This window comes from Arachis duranensis, chromosome 3, assembly GCF_000817695.3.
Source record: "Arachis duranensis cultivar V14167 chromosome 3, aradu.V14167.gnm2.J7QH, whole genome shotgun sequence".
NCBI lineage: Eukaryota > Viridiplantae > Streptophyta > Magnoliopsida > Fabales > Fabaceae > Arachis > Arachis duranensis.
Genome location: NC_029774.3, coordinates 8,691,658 through 8,711,902, shown reverse-complemented (window position 1 = coordinate 8,711,902; position 20,245 = coordinate 8,691,658). Strand labels below are relative to the sequence as shown.

The 20,245-nt window shown below is 31.1% G+C and overlaps 2 protein-coding genes across 4 annotated transcripts; both read left to right on the top strand.

Moving 5' to 3' along the window:
* Window positions 1-11,545: 11,545 nt before the first annotated feature.
* Window positions 11,546-14,296, top strand: LOC107477372 (prohibitin-1, mitochondrial). Of its 2 annotated transcripts, none has more exons than XM_016097370.3 (6): window positions 11,546-11,654; window positions 11,882-12,055; window positions 12,664-12,780; window positions 13,076-13,246; window positions 13,446-13,658; window positions 13,875-14,296. In XM_016097370.3, exons 2-6 carry the CDS (start codon window positions 11,888-11,890, stop codon window positions 14,067-14,069), a joined length of 864 nt encoding a protein of 287 aa, XP_015952856.1. In that variant the 5' UTR covers window positions 11,546-11,654; window positions 11,882-11,887; the 3' UTR covers window positions 14,070-14,296. The 2 variants fall into 2 exon arrangements, with proteins under 2 accessions (XP_015952856.1, XP_015952857.1); XM_016097371.3 differs by having other exon boundaries at window positions 11,637-11,654; window positions 11,877-12,055.
* Window positions 14,297-14,828: 532 nt separating this feature from the next.
* Window positions 14,829-17,849, top strand: LOC107477441 (uncharacterized). Of its 2 annotated transcripts, XM_052259489.1 has the most exons (6): window positions 14,829-15,255; window positions 15,345-15,499; window positions 15,862-15,954; window positions 16,114-16,226; window positions 16,389-16,439; window positions 17,706-17,849. In XM_052259489.1, exons 1-6 carry the CDS (start codon window positions 14,998-15,000, stop codon window positions 17,747-17,749), a joined length of 714 nt encoding a protein of 237 aa, XP_052115449.1. In that variant the 5' UTR covers window positions 14,829-14,997; the 3' UTR covers window positions 17,750-17,849. The 2 variants fall into 2 exon arrangements, with proteins under 2 accessions (XP_052115449.1, XP_015952940.1); XM_016097454.3 differs by lacking the exon at window positions 17,706-17,849 and having other exon boundaries at window positions 16,389-16,737.
* The last annotated feature ends 2,396 nt before the right edge of the window (window positions 17,850-20,245 follow it).

Genomic DNA, 20,245 nt, shown 5'->3' with positions numbered 1-20,245 from the left:
GTCAAATTGATCCTTTCGTTAGTTAAATGATGACGTGTCACGTTAAATGCCACGTAACATGATGAGATCGTAAGTTAATGCCACATGTCACAAGATGACATCGTAAGTTAATGCTACATGTCAGAAGATGATCGGTTAATGTATTACGTTTTTATCTACTAATATGATTAAAAAAATTATTTAAAGACTAATTTAAAAAATAAATGTTTTTTACGAATGAATTTAACTATTAACCTGAAATTAAACGATAGAAATCTCATACGAGACTCATTTGTTGGGTTATCAGAAAAATTTAATTAAAAAGCACATTTGGAACTGAATAATGAATTCAAGTTATTATATTATTGAGTTTAGAATTTATATTAGCTTAATTGTGATCATAAACATGAGTGTTGGATTATATTAAAAAATGTTAAATTTTTTTTCGAAACAAATGAGTTCAATATTAAAGTGGAACAAGAAATCGAATCAAAAGACTAAAATAGACATAAACTAATAGTTTATAGAATCAAACAACTCCATGTCATCTTCGGCATAACTATCAACAACACAAGAAATTTTTATACTTTCACTCCTGGTAGCTAAGAAAAGACATGTCAATAATGTCGTCTACGCCTTTTTCTTTATTCTAAAATATCCTCCTATTTCTTCTAGCTAGACGTTCCAGACAATCGCAAAAAAACAAATGAACCACTTTGTAGACTCCTCCTTTTTACTGGTTGCGCCTGTCCAACATTGAAAATGCTCCTTCACAGTCCCAGGAAAGGACCACTTCCTGCCAAAATGAACTAACCATGCACACCAAATCTGCCAAGTAAAGTCACATCCAAGGAATAAGTGATGTACATTCTCAACATCCTTTTTACATAGAACACACATAGTATCCTCCTGAGTAATTATCCCAAGCTGACACAATCTCTCCTTTGTATGCACCCTGCCAATCAAGATAAACCAAGCAAACATCTCCACTCTTGGAGGAACTAAGCCCTTCCATATAGTCTTAGTGAAACTATAACTTGTTATGTCCTCCGGTAGTGTTTTCTCCTGCACAAATGAGTTAGTAGTAAAAACACCTTGTCTATCAAACTTTCACACAAACCTATCCTCTCTGTCCGCCGCTAGTTTTACCGGCCTCAAAGCATCATGAAACTGATTCACAATTTCTAACTCCCATTGAAACAGCTCACGCCTCCAATGAAAGTTCCAAATCCACTCTATCCCATCTCAGAACTCGCAATCACCAATGACTGATCCTTTTTGTGCGTTTAATATGTATGCTAAATGTTATATGTATCAAATATGACAAAAAGTTCAAGGCTAGAAATTTGGTATATTTACCGATTGAATTTGTTATTTCGGTTAGATAAACTATTAAAAAGAACTTTGAAATTCATAATCTTAGGGATAATTTATCAAAATAAATAAAATAGCTTATAATATTATCAAAATACACATTTTACAAAATAGATACTAAAGTACATTTTTTTATTAATTATGTAAATCGCGACAGGAGACCCACGGTTTATAAATGAACGTAAATTGCTATAGAGGTTTCGCGGTTTACGTTGGAAGCCAAAATACATATAATTCGCATTAGGGTATCGCGGTTTGTATGTGAGTTGAGAATGTGCATAATCGCAACCCTTTTCACTTCTACATCTCCATCTTCTTACTTTGCATCGCCATGCATCACTATATCCCTGGCATTAGTTCCACTGCATGGTTTTATTCTCTCCAATTCTCAGGTTATTCCGCTTTTTTTATATGTTTTTTTGTTGATTTTTCTGGCGACCCTTTTGATTATTTTATTTCAATTTTATCAAAAGATCATTTTTTTTGGGGTGCGTCCGATTTTTCACTGATGATAGGTCAGACATGGGTGAAACACTAAACCTCGTGAAAATTATGCTAAAGTTGATGGTCCAGGTTAAAAAAATGTTCAACTGAAGGCAAAAAAATACATATACACAGAAACCGCGAGATTTTTGTTGTGATTTCTAGCCATTTTGCATATCAACATAAACCTGTAGAATGTAGCGATTTATGTTAATTTATAAACCTTGATCTTTTGTCGCAGTTTACATAATTTATGAAAAAATATATTTTGGTATCCATTTTACAAAATGTGTATTTTAGTAATATTAGAAGTCATTTTATTTATTTTAGTAAATTTTCCTAATTTTAAAAGATATAAACAACAGTAAATTCCTGAGATATTAATAATGTGAAAAAAATAAGATATTTGATATATATTTTAAAAGGCTTTAAGAAAAGATTGTGATATAATTTATCTCAAACCTAATTATTAGAAAATAATATATTTTTCTATTTAAAATTTTATAAATTTATGCCAAAGAGTCTCTTATGGTTAATTTAAATAAAAAAAAAGAAAAAAAGAGTTTAGTGATTAAATTTTATTTCAATTTTTTGCATATATCTTATAAATACTTATACATTATTTCTACAAAAAATCGAATCAAATGTATAAGCCATTTTTAAAATACAAAATTTGTTTATTATTTATAAAAAGATATATTTTTATAGTAAAATTTTACATGTAAATTATCTTCATATAAAATTGATAGTTAAACACTGTTAAAGGGATGTTAAATACTTCTGATTAAGGGACATGATTCCATCATTTATAGCTTAATTTAAGTTCCATTTTATTTGGAATTTGTTCAATCAAGAATTTGATTAGACTCCGTTGTGTTTAAAAGTTAAAACATATATGGTTGTATCATTTCCTTTACTTTCTCTGTCTTATTTCGGACTTTCTTAAATGCACGAAACAAAAACAAAAAAAAATTATACACAACTAAAAAACTTATATCTGATTTTGAATTTAAGAAAAAAAAAACTAGTTCTGATTCACACGAAGTTTTTTGAACTATATTATATATTTCTTTAATCCCAAACCAGAGGGACTAGTTTATTAATAATTACTATAATAATTAATTAAGCAATACATATATATAAGTAGCAAGCCATATCTTAAAACAGGTTAGCCCATTTTTTGGAGCAAATCAAATCTGTGATTATAGTTGTCATAATTGAATCAATTATTGAATTGGCTAAACGATTAGTTTATTGATTTATTAGTTCAACTAGTAAATTAGCCATTAAACTATTTAAATTATGGGTTATATTAAGTAATTTATAACTTTTTTTGAATAACATAAACAACGAATTTTAAATTTAATTATTATTAGATATTAATTACTCGTATCACTAATTAAATTTAAAATTAATTTATTTTTTTAATTATATTATTCACATTGTTTAGTAATATTATTGTCTACTTATATTTTTTTAAATTATAATTAATAAATATAATTTTTCAAAGTATAATTTAATTCGTTTAAAAAGAAAAAAAACCAAATGTTCAAATGTAATGAAAAACAGTTTGGGCTAGTGATAGGCATAGCCAGTTGCCGCACATGCAAAAGGACCTAAAAAGGAGGTTTTTTTTTTTTCAATTCCAACAACCTGTGCGCTGATGTTGATTTGCGATTCAACTCCAATTTTAATCCAATTTTGATTATTTCTTTTTTTTGAACGATCAAAATACTGGATCGGATTAATTTAATATCTTATTCTTTAATTTTTCGGTCGAACTGACTAATTTAATCTGATTTTAACCACTATGTGTGTGACCATATTATTTATTTACAAAGTCAGAATTTGAACAAGCTCTTTTGTTATTTTAAGTTTTGCAATATTAAGCTTAAACCACAAAAAAAAAAGAAAAGAAAAAATTTACAATATTAAGCTTAAAATTAAAAATTATTAGTGAATGTTGAATGTTTATCGCCACAAGTCAATTTTCTAGATATATAACAAATTCAAGGGATTGAAATCTTGACAGGGGAAGAGTTTGTTTTATAGTCATGGAGATTATTCATATCCTTTCAGGATTTCCACCATGTTCTAAGATCTCTGTTGCAATGATTTATCACGTGCACCACACTTGTCTAATATCCGCTTACCCTTTTGTGGATCTCCACATACAAAATCAATGTATATAAATTATGAAGGCATTTCGTTAAATTTAAATAACTAAGAGGTTATAGTATTTAGCAAGTATTCGAATCACCGATTATAGTCTAACAAGAGAATATAATTAGCAAATGTTAATTCAAGTGTAACTCATCACGTCCTCAATGCATTTTTCATTTTTATTTTGAAGATTGACGTCAAAATTTCTATTGGAAATTGAAAGCTACATTGTGATTGTGATAAATTATACTTGAATTAGTATTAACTTGGTTTATATTTACATTGTCAGTTCTAAACATAAAAACGAGGAGGGTTGTCCAATTTGCGACAACTAATATAAAACAATGTCATATCCCAATACACAATCATGACGCAATAACATCTTTAGAACTATGTTGGATTGTCTTAGATTTGCGACAACCAACTTAAAATAAAATTATTAAACACATACAATAACATTTTTAATTTATATAGTTGACCCATTTAGTAGGAACAAATTTTGCCGAAGAAAATACTTTTTTTTTTTGGTCTTGGACTGAAGACGATACTTGAATTTAGTATTGTGACTTGCAAATTACATTTTCTGTTTAGACTATAATTGATGCTATGCTCCTATTTTTTTTAATGGGAAATGGGCCTAACGGCCCAAGAACAACAAAAATGACAACAATAGATCTTAGGAACTTGACTTCAGCTTCATCAGCCCTTGCATACGGCAGCAGCAGTGGTAAAACAATTTGGAAAATGATTGCAAATTTTTTTAGGAATAAAGAATGCATTTGACTTTTAAAGTTATTTATTTAATTCGTATAATCAATCAATCATAGTTGCATTAAGATAAATTGTAAAACCACCTTTTGTTGAACATCGCATGAGGTGAGATACATTAAACTGTGCTACCTTTTTAAAGATTCATGTGATTAAATGTGGAGAGTGATCAGTGCATGCATGTGGTAAGCTAATAAGTAAAGGCAAACTTTTTTTTTGGATGACAAGCTGAAGAAATGGTCATGCATGGTCAACACAGGCTAATAGAGGTTTTCATTTCAGTTAGACAAAAACACAGCACACTGAAAGGGAACATTTAAATGAGAGAAACATCATTGGGCAATTTATATATGTAAATTGTTTGGTATCATATATTAAACGTATGTCCTATTTCGAATTTGGACCTACTAAACGAATTTAAAATTTACATGTAATTTGTTTTAGCATGCAGAGAGATATTTTTGTGTAATATACAATGGTAAATATTTTATATACATAAATTATCCAACACCATTTGCACAAATAAAACAAGAAAAATATGGAAAGCAGATAAACTCAATTGATTGATGCTAAAGATGACACAGGAAATTGAGTGATGATGAAGTGATTGATTTCATATGGAATTTTTGAGGTGGGTTTTACTTGAAAATAGAAGCTTTTGGTGTATATACAGGTGGGTAGATGTTGCAGACATGTAGGCACAACACGCAAGTAATGTGTTGAGTCAACACGCAACCAATAAGTTAGACACGTGGCAGAATCACATACAACACGCAGATAACATGTTGCCACGTAGCTCACATCCATTCAACACGTAGGTAACGTATTGCACACGTGACAGAATCTGGTTGGAGAGTGTTTCAACACGCACGTAACGTGTTGTATAGGTGGCAGACGCTGGTTGGATGGCATTGCAACACGTAGCCTGCGAGGTGAGTCTTATGTCTATAAAAACCAAAGTTCGTAGCCATTTTACTTCATTGTGAGATAAGTGTTTTCCTCCAAGAACGATGGAAGGCGCTACAAATATAGTGATTTGCTACAACGGTGAGGTCTACGAAATACGTATGAGGGTATGAGGGGGGACTGTTCATATCCGTACTGGCGAACCACTCGATTCGCAAGAAGCCATTCGACACACTCGAATGACACCAAGGGCCCCACTGTGTCACAGACATCAAGGTGTGCGTGTAGTTTGGTAGGAATGATGATGCTTCCATACAAACTGCAAAATAATTCAAGGGACATTAGATTATTAATAATACCGTTAATTATAACAAAAAACCTCAAAACTTATACTCATCTCTTCCATAATGTCGATTGCGTGCATAATGTTCGCCTGAGTTCTAGCCATCCATTTTCGGGTCCATGGTTGATGACTCCATCTGCAACATAGAACATTATTCACCTAGTTTGAATTACATCTTGCCTATAAATAACATACAAGCCAAATTCCTATAAAATAATGACGCATACCTGTGTGCCACCGGTATCTCAGCCGGCGCAAGTTGGTGTCGAGGGATGGGCGCTCGCCACGGCATATGCTCTCACGCCCAAGCAAACAACAAGTCTAGTGGCCCATCCATCTCTTTACAATCGTACCATGATGCACGACACATTGACATGTAAAGGTGCGCAGTACAAGCTGAACCCCAACTGTAATTGCCGATCTGATCAAAATTCTGGAGTAGTGGTAGATACTTCGCGTGTAAATATGCTGTCGACTTATCCACGAAGAGGGTGGTACCCAGCAGATAGAAGATGTGACACCTAACATAGCGCATAACAGATTTTCATGTGTCTCTAATATGGCGAACCTACGAAAGAAACTGCTTGCTTGGGGTTCATTGCCGAATATCGCGAGACTCTGGGTGACCAAGAAGTTGTGACTGCTATCGGTCCAATCAGTCACAACCTCTCCGTCGATCGGTAGGCCAAATAAGTGTAACACGTCTTCCAGTGTCACTGTAACCTTACCACTGGCATTACAAACGTATGTGTCTCCGGTCGCCACCTTTTCACAAAAGCAGCTTGCGTCGCGGAATGCCCTCTGATCACTCTAACTCTCGGGAGTTGGTAGAATTCAGTGGTTCGTAAGGCTTGGTCAACCGATGGATGCCACATTTTTGGTTGGTCAAGTTTACGGGACAGAATATTCCTATCAGCCTGGTAAAATTTAACCACAAAAAAATTTAATTTAATAAATAACAAAAATAATAAGTTAATAATTTTTTTAACAAAAAATAAAATTAATAACAATTAAATAAATTCAAATTTTTTTATTATTCACATTTATAACATCATTTTCTTAATTAAAACAGAAAATGAATAACAATAATATTAGAACACAAAACAACATATAATTATATATTATTGATTGCTTAGTCAGTTTCATTAATTTATTTTACTAAACAACTGGAGTATACGTAACGAAAGAAATAATAATAAGGACTAGATTCAAATTAATAAATTAGAGAAATTAATAAATTAAGTTTTGTATACATTCAATTATCTTGTATTTAATGTTAAAGATATATAATAAATTTGTTATCAGTTTAAATTTGTTATTTTGTTTAGCTAAGATTTGAATTTGAGATTTAATATTTTATTATTCAATGAGTTATATATTCTAACGAAAAATATGATAAGACTATATCATAATTATACAAAGGGTTAAGTACGATTTTGGTCCCTAAGGTAGAGGCTGAAAATTTATTTCGTCTTTCACCTTTTTTTTATTACAAAATGGTCCCAAAGGCTTAACTTAATTTTAAAATTGTCCTTTTTATCAAAATTTTAATTGTTATTACCAAATTACCTCTAATTAAAAAAAAAAACCAGGTTAAAGGCTGGGGAATAGGGGAAGGGTTAATCACGCTAGGGTAGGTGGGTTTTTAATGGAAGAAAAGGGGGAAGGGAAGGTGGGAAAGGGAAGGGAAAGGGAATCCGCCGCCGCTACTCCTAACCGCCACCGCCGCTCGTCGCTGCCGCCGCTGCTCTTCATCGTTCGGTCACTGGATCTCGCTGCTGCTCCTCGATGTCGACGCCAACAGATCCGGGAGGGTGGAGGTCGTGCGCCGCTTGCCGTTTCTGCTTTTCCTCCTCGCTCGGTCGCCGGTCGCCACTGCTTTCGATTAGATTTGCTATCTTCTTGGTCCACTTGGCAACCGTTCCTATCGCTGGAACTGTGATTAATCCAGCTAGGAGCCTTGGTGCTGCCATCATCTTCAACAGAGAGCATACATGGAATGATCAAATATGTCTTCTTTGTTTCTGACTTTTTTTTCTCACTCATTTCTTTCTAAATTTTATATCTCCTTTTCTTCATTGTAGTTGATTTTTTGGGTTGGGCCTTTCATTGGAGCTGCTCTTGCTGCCGTGTACCACCAGATAGTCATTCAATTTTGATTTTGTTTATGCTTCTATTACATTGATTTTATTATTGTTACTGCTGGTATTATTGTTGTTCTTTTGTTTCTGGTTGTTGTTGCTTCATTGTTATTGCTGCTTCTGCTTTGTTTCTGGTTGAATTTGGAGAAGAATGGGAAAGAAAAATTGATTCTAGTTATTTTGGGGAAAAGAGGAAGGGGAGGGGGAAGGGGAAGGGTATTTTAGTCTGAATGACGATTTTAAAACTAAGTTAAACTTTTAGGACCTTTTTGTAGCGAAAAAAGGTCAGAGACGAAATAAATTTTCAGCCTTTACCTTATGGACCAAAATTGTACTTAATCCATCATACAAACTATTAAACTAATATTAACCAAGTAAATACTAATAAATTAATAAAAAATAATAAACTTACATAATTAGGATGTCCCAGATAATTGATAACATGATCTTCAAAAGGCGTATAATCACGTACTATTATAAATATATTAATCTTACTCTTAACTTTAAAACTAATTCAAAACATTCCTAAACCCCAAACTCCACCACTCCACTCTTAGAGAAGACAATGAAAACAACCATAGCCCCACCGCTCTTTTAAACACCCGGCTACCAACCCTCAACCCTCACCATTAATGACTGCTGTTCCCAGTGCGGGGCCTACCACTTGCGAAGAGACACATGGCAACACACTGTTAACACGCAGCCTACGTGCTGCCTAGGATGGAGACACGTGGCGCATTGATCTCAACACGCAGCTTGCGTGTTGCACGGATGAAAGACACGTGGCAAGATGAGGATAACACGCAGCCTGCATGCTGTTTGGATGTTGACACGTGGTATTCGCATCTTTGGGGCCACTGATCAATGCACATTGGCTTGATGAGCTGAGAATGTATGGTGATAGTGAAGGGAAACGAAGATGATATGCAGCCCAAACCCACTTTTCCTTCGTTTTTATATACCAAGGTTGCCTCTTGGATGGAGACAGCATGCAACGCGTTACCTGCATGTTGGATTCCTTTTCTAATACATCCACAACTTTGTAAAACATTCCAAATACCCATATTTAAATAAAACACCATTCTTTTGTCCATATCTAAAATAATTTCTATATATATCTATATATTTATTCTTATTATGATATTATTTTTATCCCATAATAAATTATAAATAAATTTTTTAAAATTTATCTTTAAAAATATTTTTATTTAGTTAAACTTAACATGCAGCAGTATTTATCTTGTTAAATCTGATTTAGTATTAAAATTAGAAATAAATGAATCAACTCAATGAAAAAATTAATAAGTAGTGATAAGGTATTTTTTTTTAAACTAACCAATTAATTAATTACCAAACTAAAAACTTAATTTTTTAAATACACATAAAATTATCAATATCTTTTTTTGTCTTTAAAAATTATTTGATATAAGAAAGAACATTATTTATTTATCTATCTATTAATTAATGTGATATATTTTAACTTTGAAACAGTATTGTTTGTATCGTTATTTTTGTTTAAAAAATTATTCTTTTCATAAATATTATAATAAATAAATGAACTTTTTAATTGAGTGAGAGATAATCCATATAGTTAAATCTTTTGGTACTTAAATATAATTCAAATTTCAAATTATAAATACTAGTGTATTAATAAACTTAATGTGTCTATTAATTAACTCTTATTTATTAACATGTAAAAATAATAAAAATGCAGTTAATTGAGAACATGGAACAATAAATTATTTATAATTTAACTAAGATTTTGAGTTCAGATTTTAGAATATAACAGAAAAAATATTTTTTAAAAATTATTTATAATAAAAATTTTAAAACAAAGTTGTATACTAATTTTATTTTATTTTTTATAAATCTATTTTTCTATTACATAATATAAATATAAATATTTAATAAAATTTTTTAACATATTTTTGTTCCCATTATTTAATTTTTTTAGGTCCGTCACTGTATATAGAGCAGGCAATACTAATCCTATCTGTGGTATCCAATCTTATTTTATCCATTTAAGTAGAGTTGATAATATGATGAATTACAATAGTTGGCTTGATTGCGGAATGAATGCGAATTTAAGTCTAACCCAATACGAATAACCTACACCCATGACATATTATAGTATGTAATTAAAATTTATTATACATATACGATGAAGTTAATAAAAATCGAACCCACATTCTCTCATTTTGTAATTTAATTTTAAGATGAATTTTATTATGATTTTGTTATTTTTAATTTTAATATGAACTTAATTTTATATTTTTTTGTTTTATTAGTATGTTTATGAGCTATGAAATGAATAAATAATATGTTTAATTAAAAAAATATAATTTGTTGTGGGTTAGGTCGGGCGTAATCGGACATAGAATGTGTGTAAGATTAATGTTAATAGATTTTCAACGTACGGTAGAATAAGATTGAATTTTAAAAAAATTATAAACTTATAGATAAAATTAGAATAGAGTATAAATTTTACTCATCAAAATAATGACTTATTTGTTTTGACTGATATTGTTAACAATAAAAATAGAAAAAATTCAACTTACATTTATTCATCAGTTGATTTTGTTGACCTTTGGCATAGCTGGTTTTGACATGCTAATCTACTTTATATTTTTTAATTAAAAAATGCGTTTAATTAATAAATTGAATGATTCTAATTTAAATAAAAACATAATATTTGTGTCAAAATAAAAATAACTAAAACACCTTTTAAACAGGTGACTAAATAAAGTAAATTGTTAAAACTTGTGTACAGTGAATTGAGTGATATGTTTAACTTAGCTTTTAAATATCCTCCTCCTATTATTTTTGTTGAATAATTATTTTAGATATCTAAAGTTGTACGTGTTGAGAATCAAGGATGAGACATGTGAAATATTTATATTATTAAATATAAAATTTGAATCTTGCTAAAAATGTATTTTAAAGATATATTTTAAAAATATTTGCCAAAAATTATTAAATACATAAAAAATTAACAAATTATTATCAAACTCTTAATTAGCTAAATCCATATAATTAAAGTAGATAACTAACTTGATAAGAAAATTGACTAAGCTTCATAATAACATAGATTAATTATCATATTTGGATTAATTATCATATTTGGCAGTAAATACTCCAATTCCTAACAATTTTTCTTCAAACAAATTAGTTTTCTAACAAAAAGAATTTCATAAATTGTTCTGTAATCTTTTAGAATATTAAGAAAATTAATTCCTAATAAAATGAAAGAATAATTTAGTCTCTTTTTTAAAAATGTTTGACAATTTAATTTCTCAACTATATTAATTTTTAGAAAAAATAAAAAAGGCAATTTATAATATATTTTTTTTGGTCGCTCCATCTCTTTCTTGAGGGAAAAGGAAAAAAAATCCAAAAAACTATCGGGTACCCGACCCGGACAAGATAAGACCCCCATAAACCCTAAAACCCTACAAACTGAAACTGCACACCTTCCCCTAACTACTCATTACGACAAGGTATGTGTTTTTCTCTCAATTTTCTTTCCGATTCCTTTCTCTCATGTCATTTGATCCAACTCATTTTCGTAATTTCGTTTTGCTTTTATGCCCGTTACATACTTGTGCGTTTTCTGCATCTGATTCTGCTTCTTTTTTTTTTTTGTTATTATAGGACCCTTTTTGATTGATGTAGTTCTGTTTATTGATTAATTTCTTAGCTAATTGGTGTTTGTGTGTTAGGGTAGATCAATATGAATAACATGAAGGTTCCAAATGTTCCTGGTGGAGGGCTTTCTGCTCTGCTCAAAGTTAGTATCTTTGGTGGTCTTGCTGTGTATGGAGCTGCAAACAGCTTGTACAATGTTGAGGGAGGGCACCGAGCTATCGTCTTCAATCGCATTGTTGGTGTCAAAGATAAGGTTTGTTTCATCTACAATCACTGTTCAATTGAAATGTTTGTGATGTGTTTTGCAACTTGCAGCACTTGTTCCATTCTGAAAGGGTATTCTGTGGAAGTATTTTGTTATGAATTTCTGGCTTGATGTAAAGTTTTTGTTTTGGGAACATTGGGAATGAACTTGAAGCTGTTTCGCTCGTCTTTCATGTTTTATGTATGATCTCTAGAGTCATATAGGTCCAAGGAAAGATTACAACCTGGGTTTGATCTAGCAACATAGTATTTTACTATTTGTCGATAATTCATTGTTGAGCTGGGATAACAAGTCGATTCAGTTCATGATAAGTATAAATATTTGGCTCGGCTAGTCCTTAAATGCTTGCTTCCGTGTGAAGCACGGAATTGTTGGAACCCTGTCTCTCTTTATTGTATGCTTCTGTTCAGTTTTCATGCCACATTCAACCTTCTAGTGTTGAAGGTGAAAAGCCTTATGGTAGACTAACAGTCTTCTTGTGAAGCATGAGTCAAAAACAGTGTCAATGTGCTTCTATATATCTGAATCAGTGTATTTCAAAGTCCTGCATATGGTAAACTGGTTGTTATGTATCAACAAACTATGCTTGTCTGTAGGTCTATCCTGAAGGAACACATTTTATGATTCCTTGGTTCGAGAGGCCTGTGATCTATGATGTCCGTGCACGACCTCATTTAGTGGAGAGTACATCCGGAAGCCGTGATCTCCAAATGGTAAGTCTTTTCCTTTGCCCTCCTTATTTGGTGTTTCATGAACATGATCCTGCAGTGTGCTTGAATATAGATGTGGCTGTAATTAACCCTGTTTCCCCCTTTTCACATGGTACACTTTGCTCAGATTCCTTTTTTTTGAACTAATTAAGTTCTTACTTCTTTAGTTTATGCCTTAATGGAGGGTTCTTTTATTTTCCCCTCCAAGGCCTCCATATATTTTTGTGTAGCATACTCCACAATTATTTGCACTTTGTGTTCCTTGTTTCATGCATATTTATCTTCCTTTTTTTGCCAGGTGAGAATTGGACTTAGGGTCCTTACCCGTCCTCTACCAAGTCATTTACCAACAATTTACCGAACCCTGGGTGAGAATTATAACGAGAGGGTCTTGCCTTCTATTATACATGAAACTCTGAAAGCTGTGGTTGCACAGTACAATGCCAGTCAGCTCATTACTCAGAGAGAGGTGAGTATTTGCACACATTCTCTTCTCTTTTCTGCTTTATATCTAATGCACTGATTGTTAGTTATATGATCTTCACTTCTCAGTTGCAATTTGTATTCTCGGGAATTAAGTAAAGTAAATTTACTTTTGATTTAATACCAAAGTGATAGTACTATCTGATTAGTGGGACTGATTATTAATAAAACATACTATTTTACAGAATGTCAGTAGAGAAATAAGGAAGATCTTGACTGAAAGGGCCTCCCATTTCAATATTGCATTGGATGATGTGTCAATCACAAGCTTGACATTTGGTAAGGAATTTACAGCCGCAATTGAAGCCAAGCAGGTTGCTGCTCAAGAAGCTGAGAGGGCTAAGTTTGTGGTAGAAAAAGCTGAACAGGACAAAAGAAGTGCTGTTATTAGAGCACAGGTAAAATAGTTGGCGCAATCTTATCTTGGGACTGTTCTTACTTAGTATAATAGTTGGCTTCCATGCTTTAGTATTTCTGAATTGCCAGTTATTATACGGCTATACCAAACCATACGAAGTCTGAATATCATGAAAATTAAACAACTGAGAAGTAGTTCTTTTCAACTTGATTCTTTTGTACTTTTTAAAGGCTTATTTTTTTTTCCCTTTAAACAGGGAGAAGCCAAGAGTGCACAATTGATTGGTCAAGCTATTGCCAATAATCCTGCATTTATCACCTTGAGGAAAATTGAAGCTGCAAGGGAAATCGCTCATACAATTTCAAACTCTGCTAACAAGGTTTACTTGAATTCAGATGACCTCTTGCTGAATCTTCAAGAGATGAATTTGGAGCCAGCGGGGAAGAGATAGTTGTGGGAGGTTGAGTTCACTTTTTCTCGTCTATCCTTTTTTCTGTGCGGCTTCACTAAACCAAGTTGTTAGGGGAAAAATTGTGATCATAAAGTGTACCATGTGAAACAAGGATGTTCTCTCAGGTTTTCAGTACCTGTATTCTTGAACTGTCACTATCTTTTGTTGGATGTCAAGGAATTACTTTTTGTTTATTGTGGGATAATGATTATGCTGTTACTTGGTAATTGGCACGGTCCTGTGTTTGACATTTTCCTTTTTGGCCAGAGTGTTTGGCTTTATATTTAGGATGCTTATTGAGGCTAAAACTACAAGTACCAATAATTGGTTTCATCTACACCATTGAGATAGTAATAGTTAGTTGCCTAATCCTCAATTGTGGTAATATAGAGAATGGTGCAAAGTATTCTGTAATAAGTAATCTAGCTTCGGCATTCATTTCTCTTAATTTTGCATGCTTATTTGACATTCTTTTTTTGGAGGTATTTCTGTCAAATCAAATCCTGCTATTAAGGTAATTCCGAATTTTGTTTTTCTTAAAATATTTTATATTCGAGTTAACTACGAAGGGAATTTGTAAGTCAAACACTTATGCTGGGTTAAATTCAGTTCCAGTCAAATTTAGTTAGAGCGTGCTACTTTAAAAGTTAATAGAAGACAAAATAGAGTAATATCAAAACTGTTTATTTAAAATCAGAAATTTGCTTCATAAATACAGTGAATAATTATCTCAGAAAATTGAGTGCAAGACTGCAAGGAGTTCATTCTTTGTTAACTATATCATCTTCGTGTGAAATTAAATAATTGGGCGAGTTTCACCAAATTTGTTAGGAACAGTAATGCACAAGAAAATAATAGGAAATTTGATTAGAGTCCAATCAATGGTTTAACAAAAGCAAACGGTAGATGAATGAATGGATAAAGGAGAATGAGCAGTGAGATGGTTGAGATGTTCTTCTGGAGCGAAAGCAGCAGTAACCTTAATCCGATTCAATTTCTGCAAAACCAATCCAATAATAATACTAATAATAATAATCTGGTGCTCCTTTCTGGCCCTCCTTCAAGTGGGAAAACCTCTTTGATTTTCCAGTTTGCATTCAACGTCGCATTACACTCTTCCAATTCAAATGTCATCTTCATTTGCAACCGCCACAGGTTCGATTCCAAACCCCCTTTTCTCTCTCAGGTAAACTACTCACAACTAACAACTACCAAAACTCTCTAATTTGAAACCCAAATCCACCTCCTTCATGCATTCTTCTTCTTGAATTTCAGGGCATTGATCCATCTTCTGATGTCTTCCACCGAATTCAAATGAAGTATGTGAATGATGATCAGGACATCAGGAACTTCTTTGCTGCCTTCCACCTGTTTGATACTTTGCCTGCTGCTCTTGTTATCGACGATTTCGGACATTTCTTTGACAACAAGTAAAGTTCCCTCTCTCTCTTTCATGTTTCCCATGCACAATGCCCTATGGATTTAATTTCTATGTATTATGACCTTAAAAACATGTTTTATGCATACATCCAATCATGTATTACCGCGATAACGAAAGTGTTCAACACGAAGATGTTAATAGCCAAAAACTATTAGATAACTTAATAGTTGATATGTTTGACTAACTACTAACATAATACTTGTCAATATCTTACCTATCCATTATCTTAAGAGTCACACGAACGCAAACATCTGAATTGACAATGTCTATTTGGTGTACTGCGTAACAATTTTAGTAACTGATATAGTTTATATTTTCCATTATTTTGGTTTGGTTTTAAATTATGTGAAGGAGTTGCCAACAGCGTTATTCTAATTCTCGAGGAAGAGAATTAGCAATGGTCAAGACTCTAGCCTTATGCCACAATGCAATCACTTATGCAAAGTAAGTATAGTTATTTGTATATGCTGCCATCACTATAATGTTGTTGGAAACAGCAGGGAATGTTACAACTGAATAGAATAAGGTTGTTTTTTCATTTTGACAATTGAACAAGGAGTAACAAGATATGGATGAATGATGAGCTTCTTTCTTTTCTGGCAGTCAAAAAGGTTCTTGCAAGCTTGTCCTATCTGATATTCTTACACACCATGGTGATTCCCCAAGGTTTCAATTCATCTACAACAAATGGATACACACCACTTTTACCATTAAAGGTTGTTGGTTATCCATTACTCCCTTATCTACATTTAGATTCCATATCATTGATTTTTTTTTTAAATGTCATCTTTCTTTTCATGTGTGTTTATCAGCTGATACACGAGTGTACTAACTAGTTGTCATTGGTATTTTTAATTATTTGTTATTTGGTGTTGCAGAAGGGGATGTATGTGGATCATTTATTCTGAAAGAGAAGAATAGCAACACAGGTAAGAATAAAGCTGCAAAATATTCCATAGCTCTTCAGTATCTGGCCTTAGATGAAATTGTAGAAGATCAAATAGAATAGCACATAGGTTACGTTATTTGTATTCATTTTTGTTTAAAAATTATTAAATGGATTGTAGGATCATATGAGATGGGTCTTATACCCATTCAACAGTTAAAAAAAATGTTAACTATGTGTACGAGATAAAATGAGTATATTTTTCCAAGTAACAAATTTACCTGTTCAACAGTTACAAGTGATTGATGAGCTATGCTGTGTCAATACAGTTATGTCTATAATTCGTTACTCTGAACTTGGATATCCTGCATGTTCAATGAAACCCTGTGAGTGTGAATCTCTGTTTTCTTAAAAGGTCACCTCTGCTTCTAAATTATGAATTAAAATGCTATTATTGTGTTTCTGAAATGTGACACTTGGTAAAAGAAACAATAGTAGGTGTTTAAGCAGTACTTATCAGTTATCAGATATTCAGATTAGCAATTTTGATTAATTCTTCAATTTGATCAACAGAATTTCTACGAAAATCTTAGGATTTGCTAAGAGTGTGCTACACTCTTAGCAGTACTTATCAGTTATCAGATATTCAGATTAGCAATTTTGATTAATTCTTCAATTTGATCAACAGAATTTCTACGAAAATCTTAGGATTTGCTAAGAGTGTGCTACACTGCCCAGATTTTAGTTACTAGAGAGTTTTCAGACACAATTGGCAAGTGACAACGTTAGGTCAACCTGTTTTAATGTCTCCGTTGGATTTCTTATTTCTCAAACTCAGGGCCATGCTAAGAATGAACTAATTAATATGGGTTTTGCAGCTCAATAATTTTTGGGCACTTATTAAGATTTCTAAAGTGAAAATTAAAATAATAAAAACTAACTTGGGTTGGTCGAGTAAATAGTTTGCTTGTTTGGTTAAGTAAATGTCAGGAGTTTGAATCCTGCTTTGTACATATAATAATTTATTGGATAACGACAAACCCTTAAAGATATTAGTGTAATGAAAATATTTAGTTTGAAACATCATGTGATTAGACTAGATGCTTTAAATCTAATCTTAGGGTTCCACACTAAGTAAGTACATTTAGTTTGAACAAGCTAGGGTGAACTATAGGGCAGGTAAAGTGATTAGCATTTAGCAGCATCTATAAAGAAAGATTAGCTTCTTGTAGAACCCTGCATAGATAGGTATTCCCCTAGTGCTAGTGTTTTATTTACTTTTAAAAAATTATGTGGTTGAAATTTGAAGGTGGTGACACTAGAGTAGAACTGGTGGCAAGTGGCAATTACTAATAATATATGTTGGGCCATTGGAATCATATTTATGTTCATAGCTCCGTCATGTCTATGATTTTGATGATCAGCATTCAGCAGCAGTGGCACCACTGCATTCAATACCCTAATATTTTGGTTTGTGTAAGTGTCAATTTCAATTCAATGAGTGTAATTTTGGTATCCATCTTTCTTGGGAATTAATCAGCTACTGTTTGACAATTGTATGAGCCGTTCTTAGGAAGGAAATTGAATAATGTCTATAAGCTAATCATATTTCTACCTCTCCCATTTCTAATGAAACATATAGCTTATTACTAGCTACTTTCAAGTTTTGACAAAATCCATTATTGGCGGTTGGTTTATACCAATAATTTAAACATTTAAGTAACAAGATTTTGGGCAACACAATGTATCTTATTTATTTATTGGTATTATGTAGTTGTATCATATTTTTAAGAATAAAAATGTCTTCCATTGTAATATAATTAAACCTGTAATAGATAAATAATCAAACTTATTTATCATAGTATAATTTTTTTTATAAAATATCAAATATGTATTATATATATAATAACTGATTAGTTGTTAATTTTTAGTGTATTTGTAATATGATTGTTGTAAGAATGTATTTTGGTATATTATTAGTCTATCAAAAATTCTAGATTAAATTATTCTATTAATTTTTATAGTTTTTTTAAATTTGTAATTAAGTTTATATATTTTAAAAAAGTTTAATTAGATTTTTATACTAATTTTGAATTTTTAGTTATATCTTTTTTAATAGTAAATGTTATAATTCATCTTACACTATTATTAAACATGTTTCAAAATATTTAAACGTTTTCGGAACAGCAATAATATGATTATAAATTTAAAATTAATATAAATACTTAATTAAAAATTTTAAAGTATAAAAATTCAATTACAAAATTATTAAAATAATAGGAAGTAATTTAACCTAAAATCTAAGGATGCACAAATATTATGACATGGACAATATAGTAACATAATTGTTTTCAATGAAGCTTTTGTGTGACTGAATCACTTGTGAAAGCATATAAATTTGCTTGGAATTGGAAGAAGCAATGGAAGAATCTAACAGATGGCAAACAACATTTTTCTCATATTCCATCAAATAGGTGGCTCATCTTGTCCTCTACATGTCACAATCTCAACCTCCTAAGTGTCAATCAAGAAAAAAAAAACGGACATTGTTGCCAAACTCAACCTACCCTAGTAAGTAGTAACCCAAAATTTTTCCTTCTAACTAGTCATCTAGTTTAGTTTACTTAACAAACGTTTGCAGAAGATGACAACATGCGAATTTTAATTTGCTGTCTTTTTCGAGGTTCTTCTACTTTATCAGAGGATAAATTAAAACTAATCTTCATATACACTATTCAGAAGATTATTTTTTTAAAAAAACAAAAGATTGATCATTATTACATTATATGATCAAGCTTTTAATGACCAAATTCAAATTTACTTAATATTTTAGTTAAGTTTTATTAGCATTTAATAATTTTTTAGAATAGATAAATAGATCATTTAATAAAGTTTAATTGTATGTATTATCAAATGAAATACATTTCATTACCATAAGAAAAAGTTTAGAAACGTTCAATTATATATTCCGAATTCTTCAAAATCTTATATACTCCATACTATTGTAAGATTAAATAATAGAATGAGGCTATTTTAACATTCAAACTTGAAAGTATGTCAAAACTGATTTCATTAGTAATTTTTTTGGTGTCTTTTCATTTAGTAATATGATTATTAAGAGTTTAGCAATTGAGTTTAAATTAGATGCATTCCATTCATTTAAACGCATTCATAACCATAATACATTGAAAAGAATTTACCCAAAATTCTAAAATTGTATTTTAAAAAGATCAAAACTCAAGTACAGTTATTTTTATATAAAATTATTAAAATTATTAATGAAAAATTATTAAATAATTTAATATATTTTATTAAATTATTATTTAATAATTTTCAATTATTACTTTCACATTAAGATAAGGAAGTTTTTAACCCAAAAAATATGCATTGAAGTTAATTCACTGAATCTAACCTAAGTTCAAATACAGATGCATATTTGTATTAATTACTTTCTAATGAAATATGGTTGAAAGACACTTAATGACAACAAATTAAATAAATCAAACTTCAATATCAATCAAATGTATGTGTACACAATTCATACACAACTCAACAAATACAAAAATAACCTCATAAAACTAGTTTTATCCATAAAAAAATGTTTATCACTAAAAGTGCAAACAGTCATCACAAAAAATTAGCAGATATAAACAAAATTGCAAACGAATATAAGTGATTTATATGAACAAAAAAATTATAAATAAAAACAGAAAGGTCACACACACCCCACATCAGTTCCTTGTAAAAAACGCATCCTTTTGTGTGTGTCTGTTTTTGGTTTGGGTTCGGAGTGAGGCTCGGTTGTGGACTTTTAGAAGATCAAAGATAATATAAGTAATTTTTCCTTTT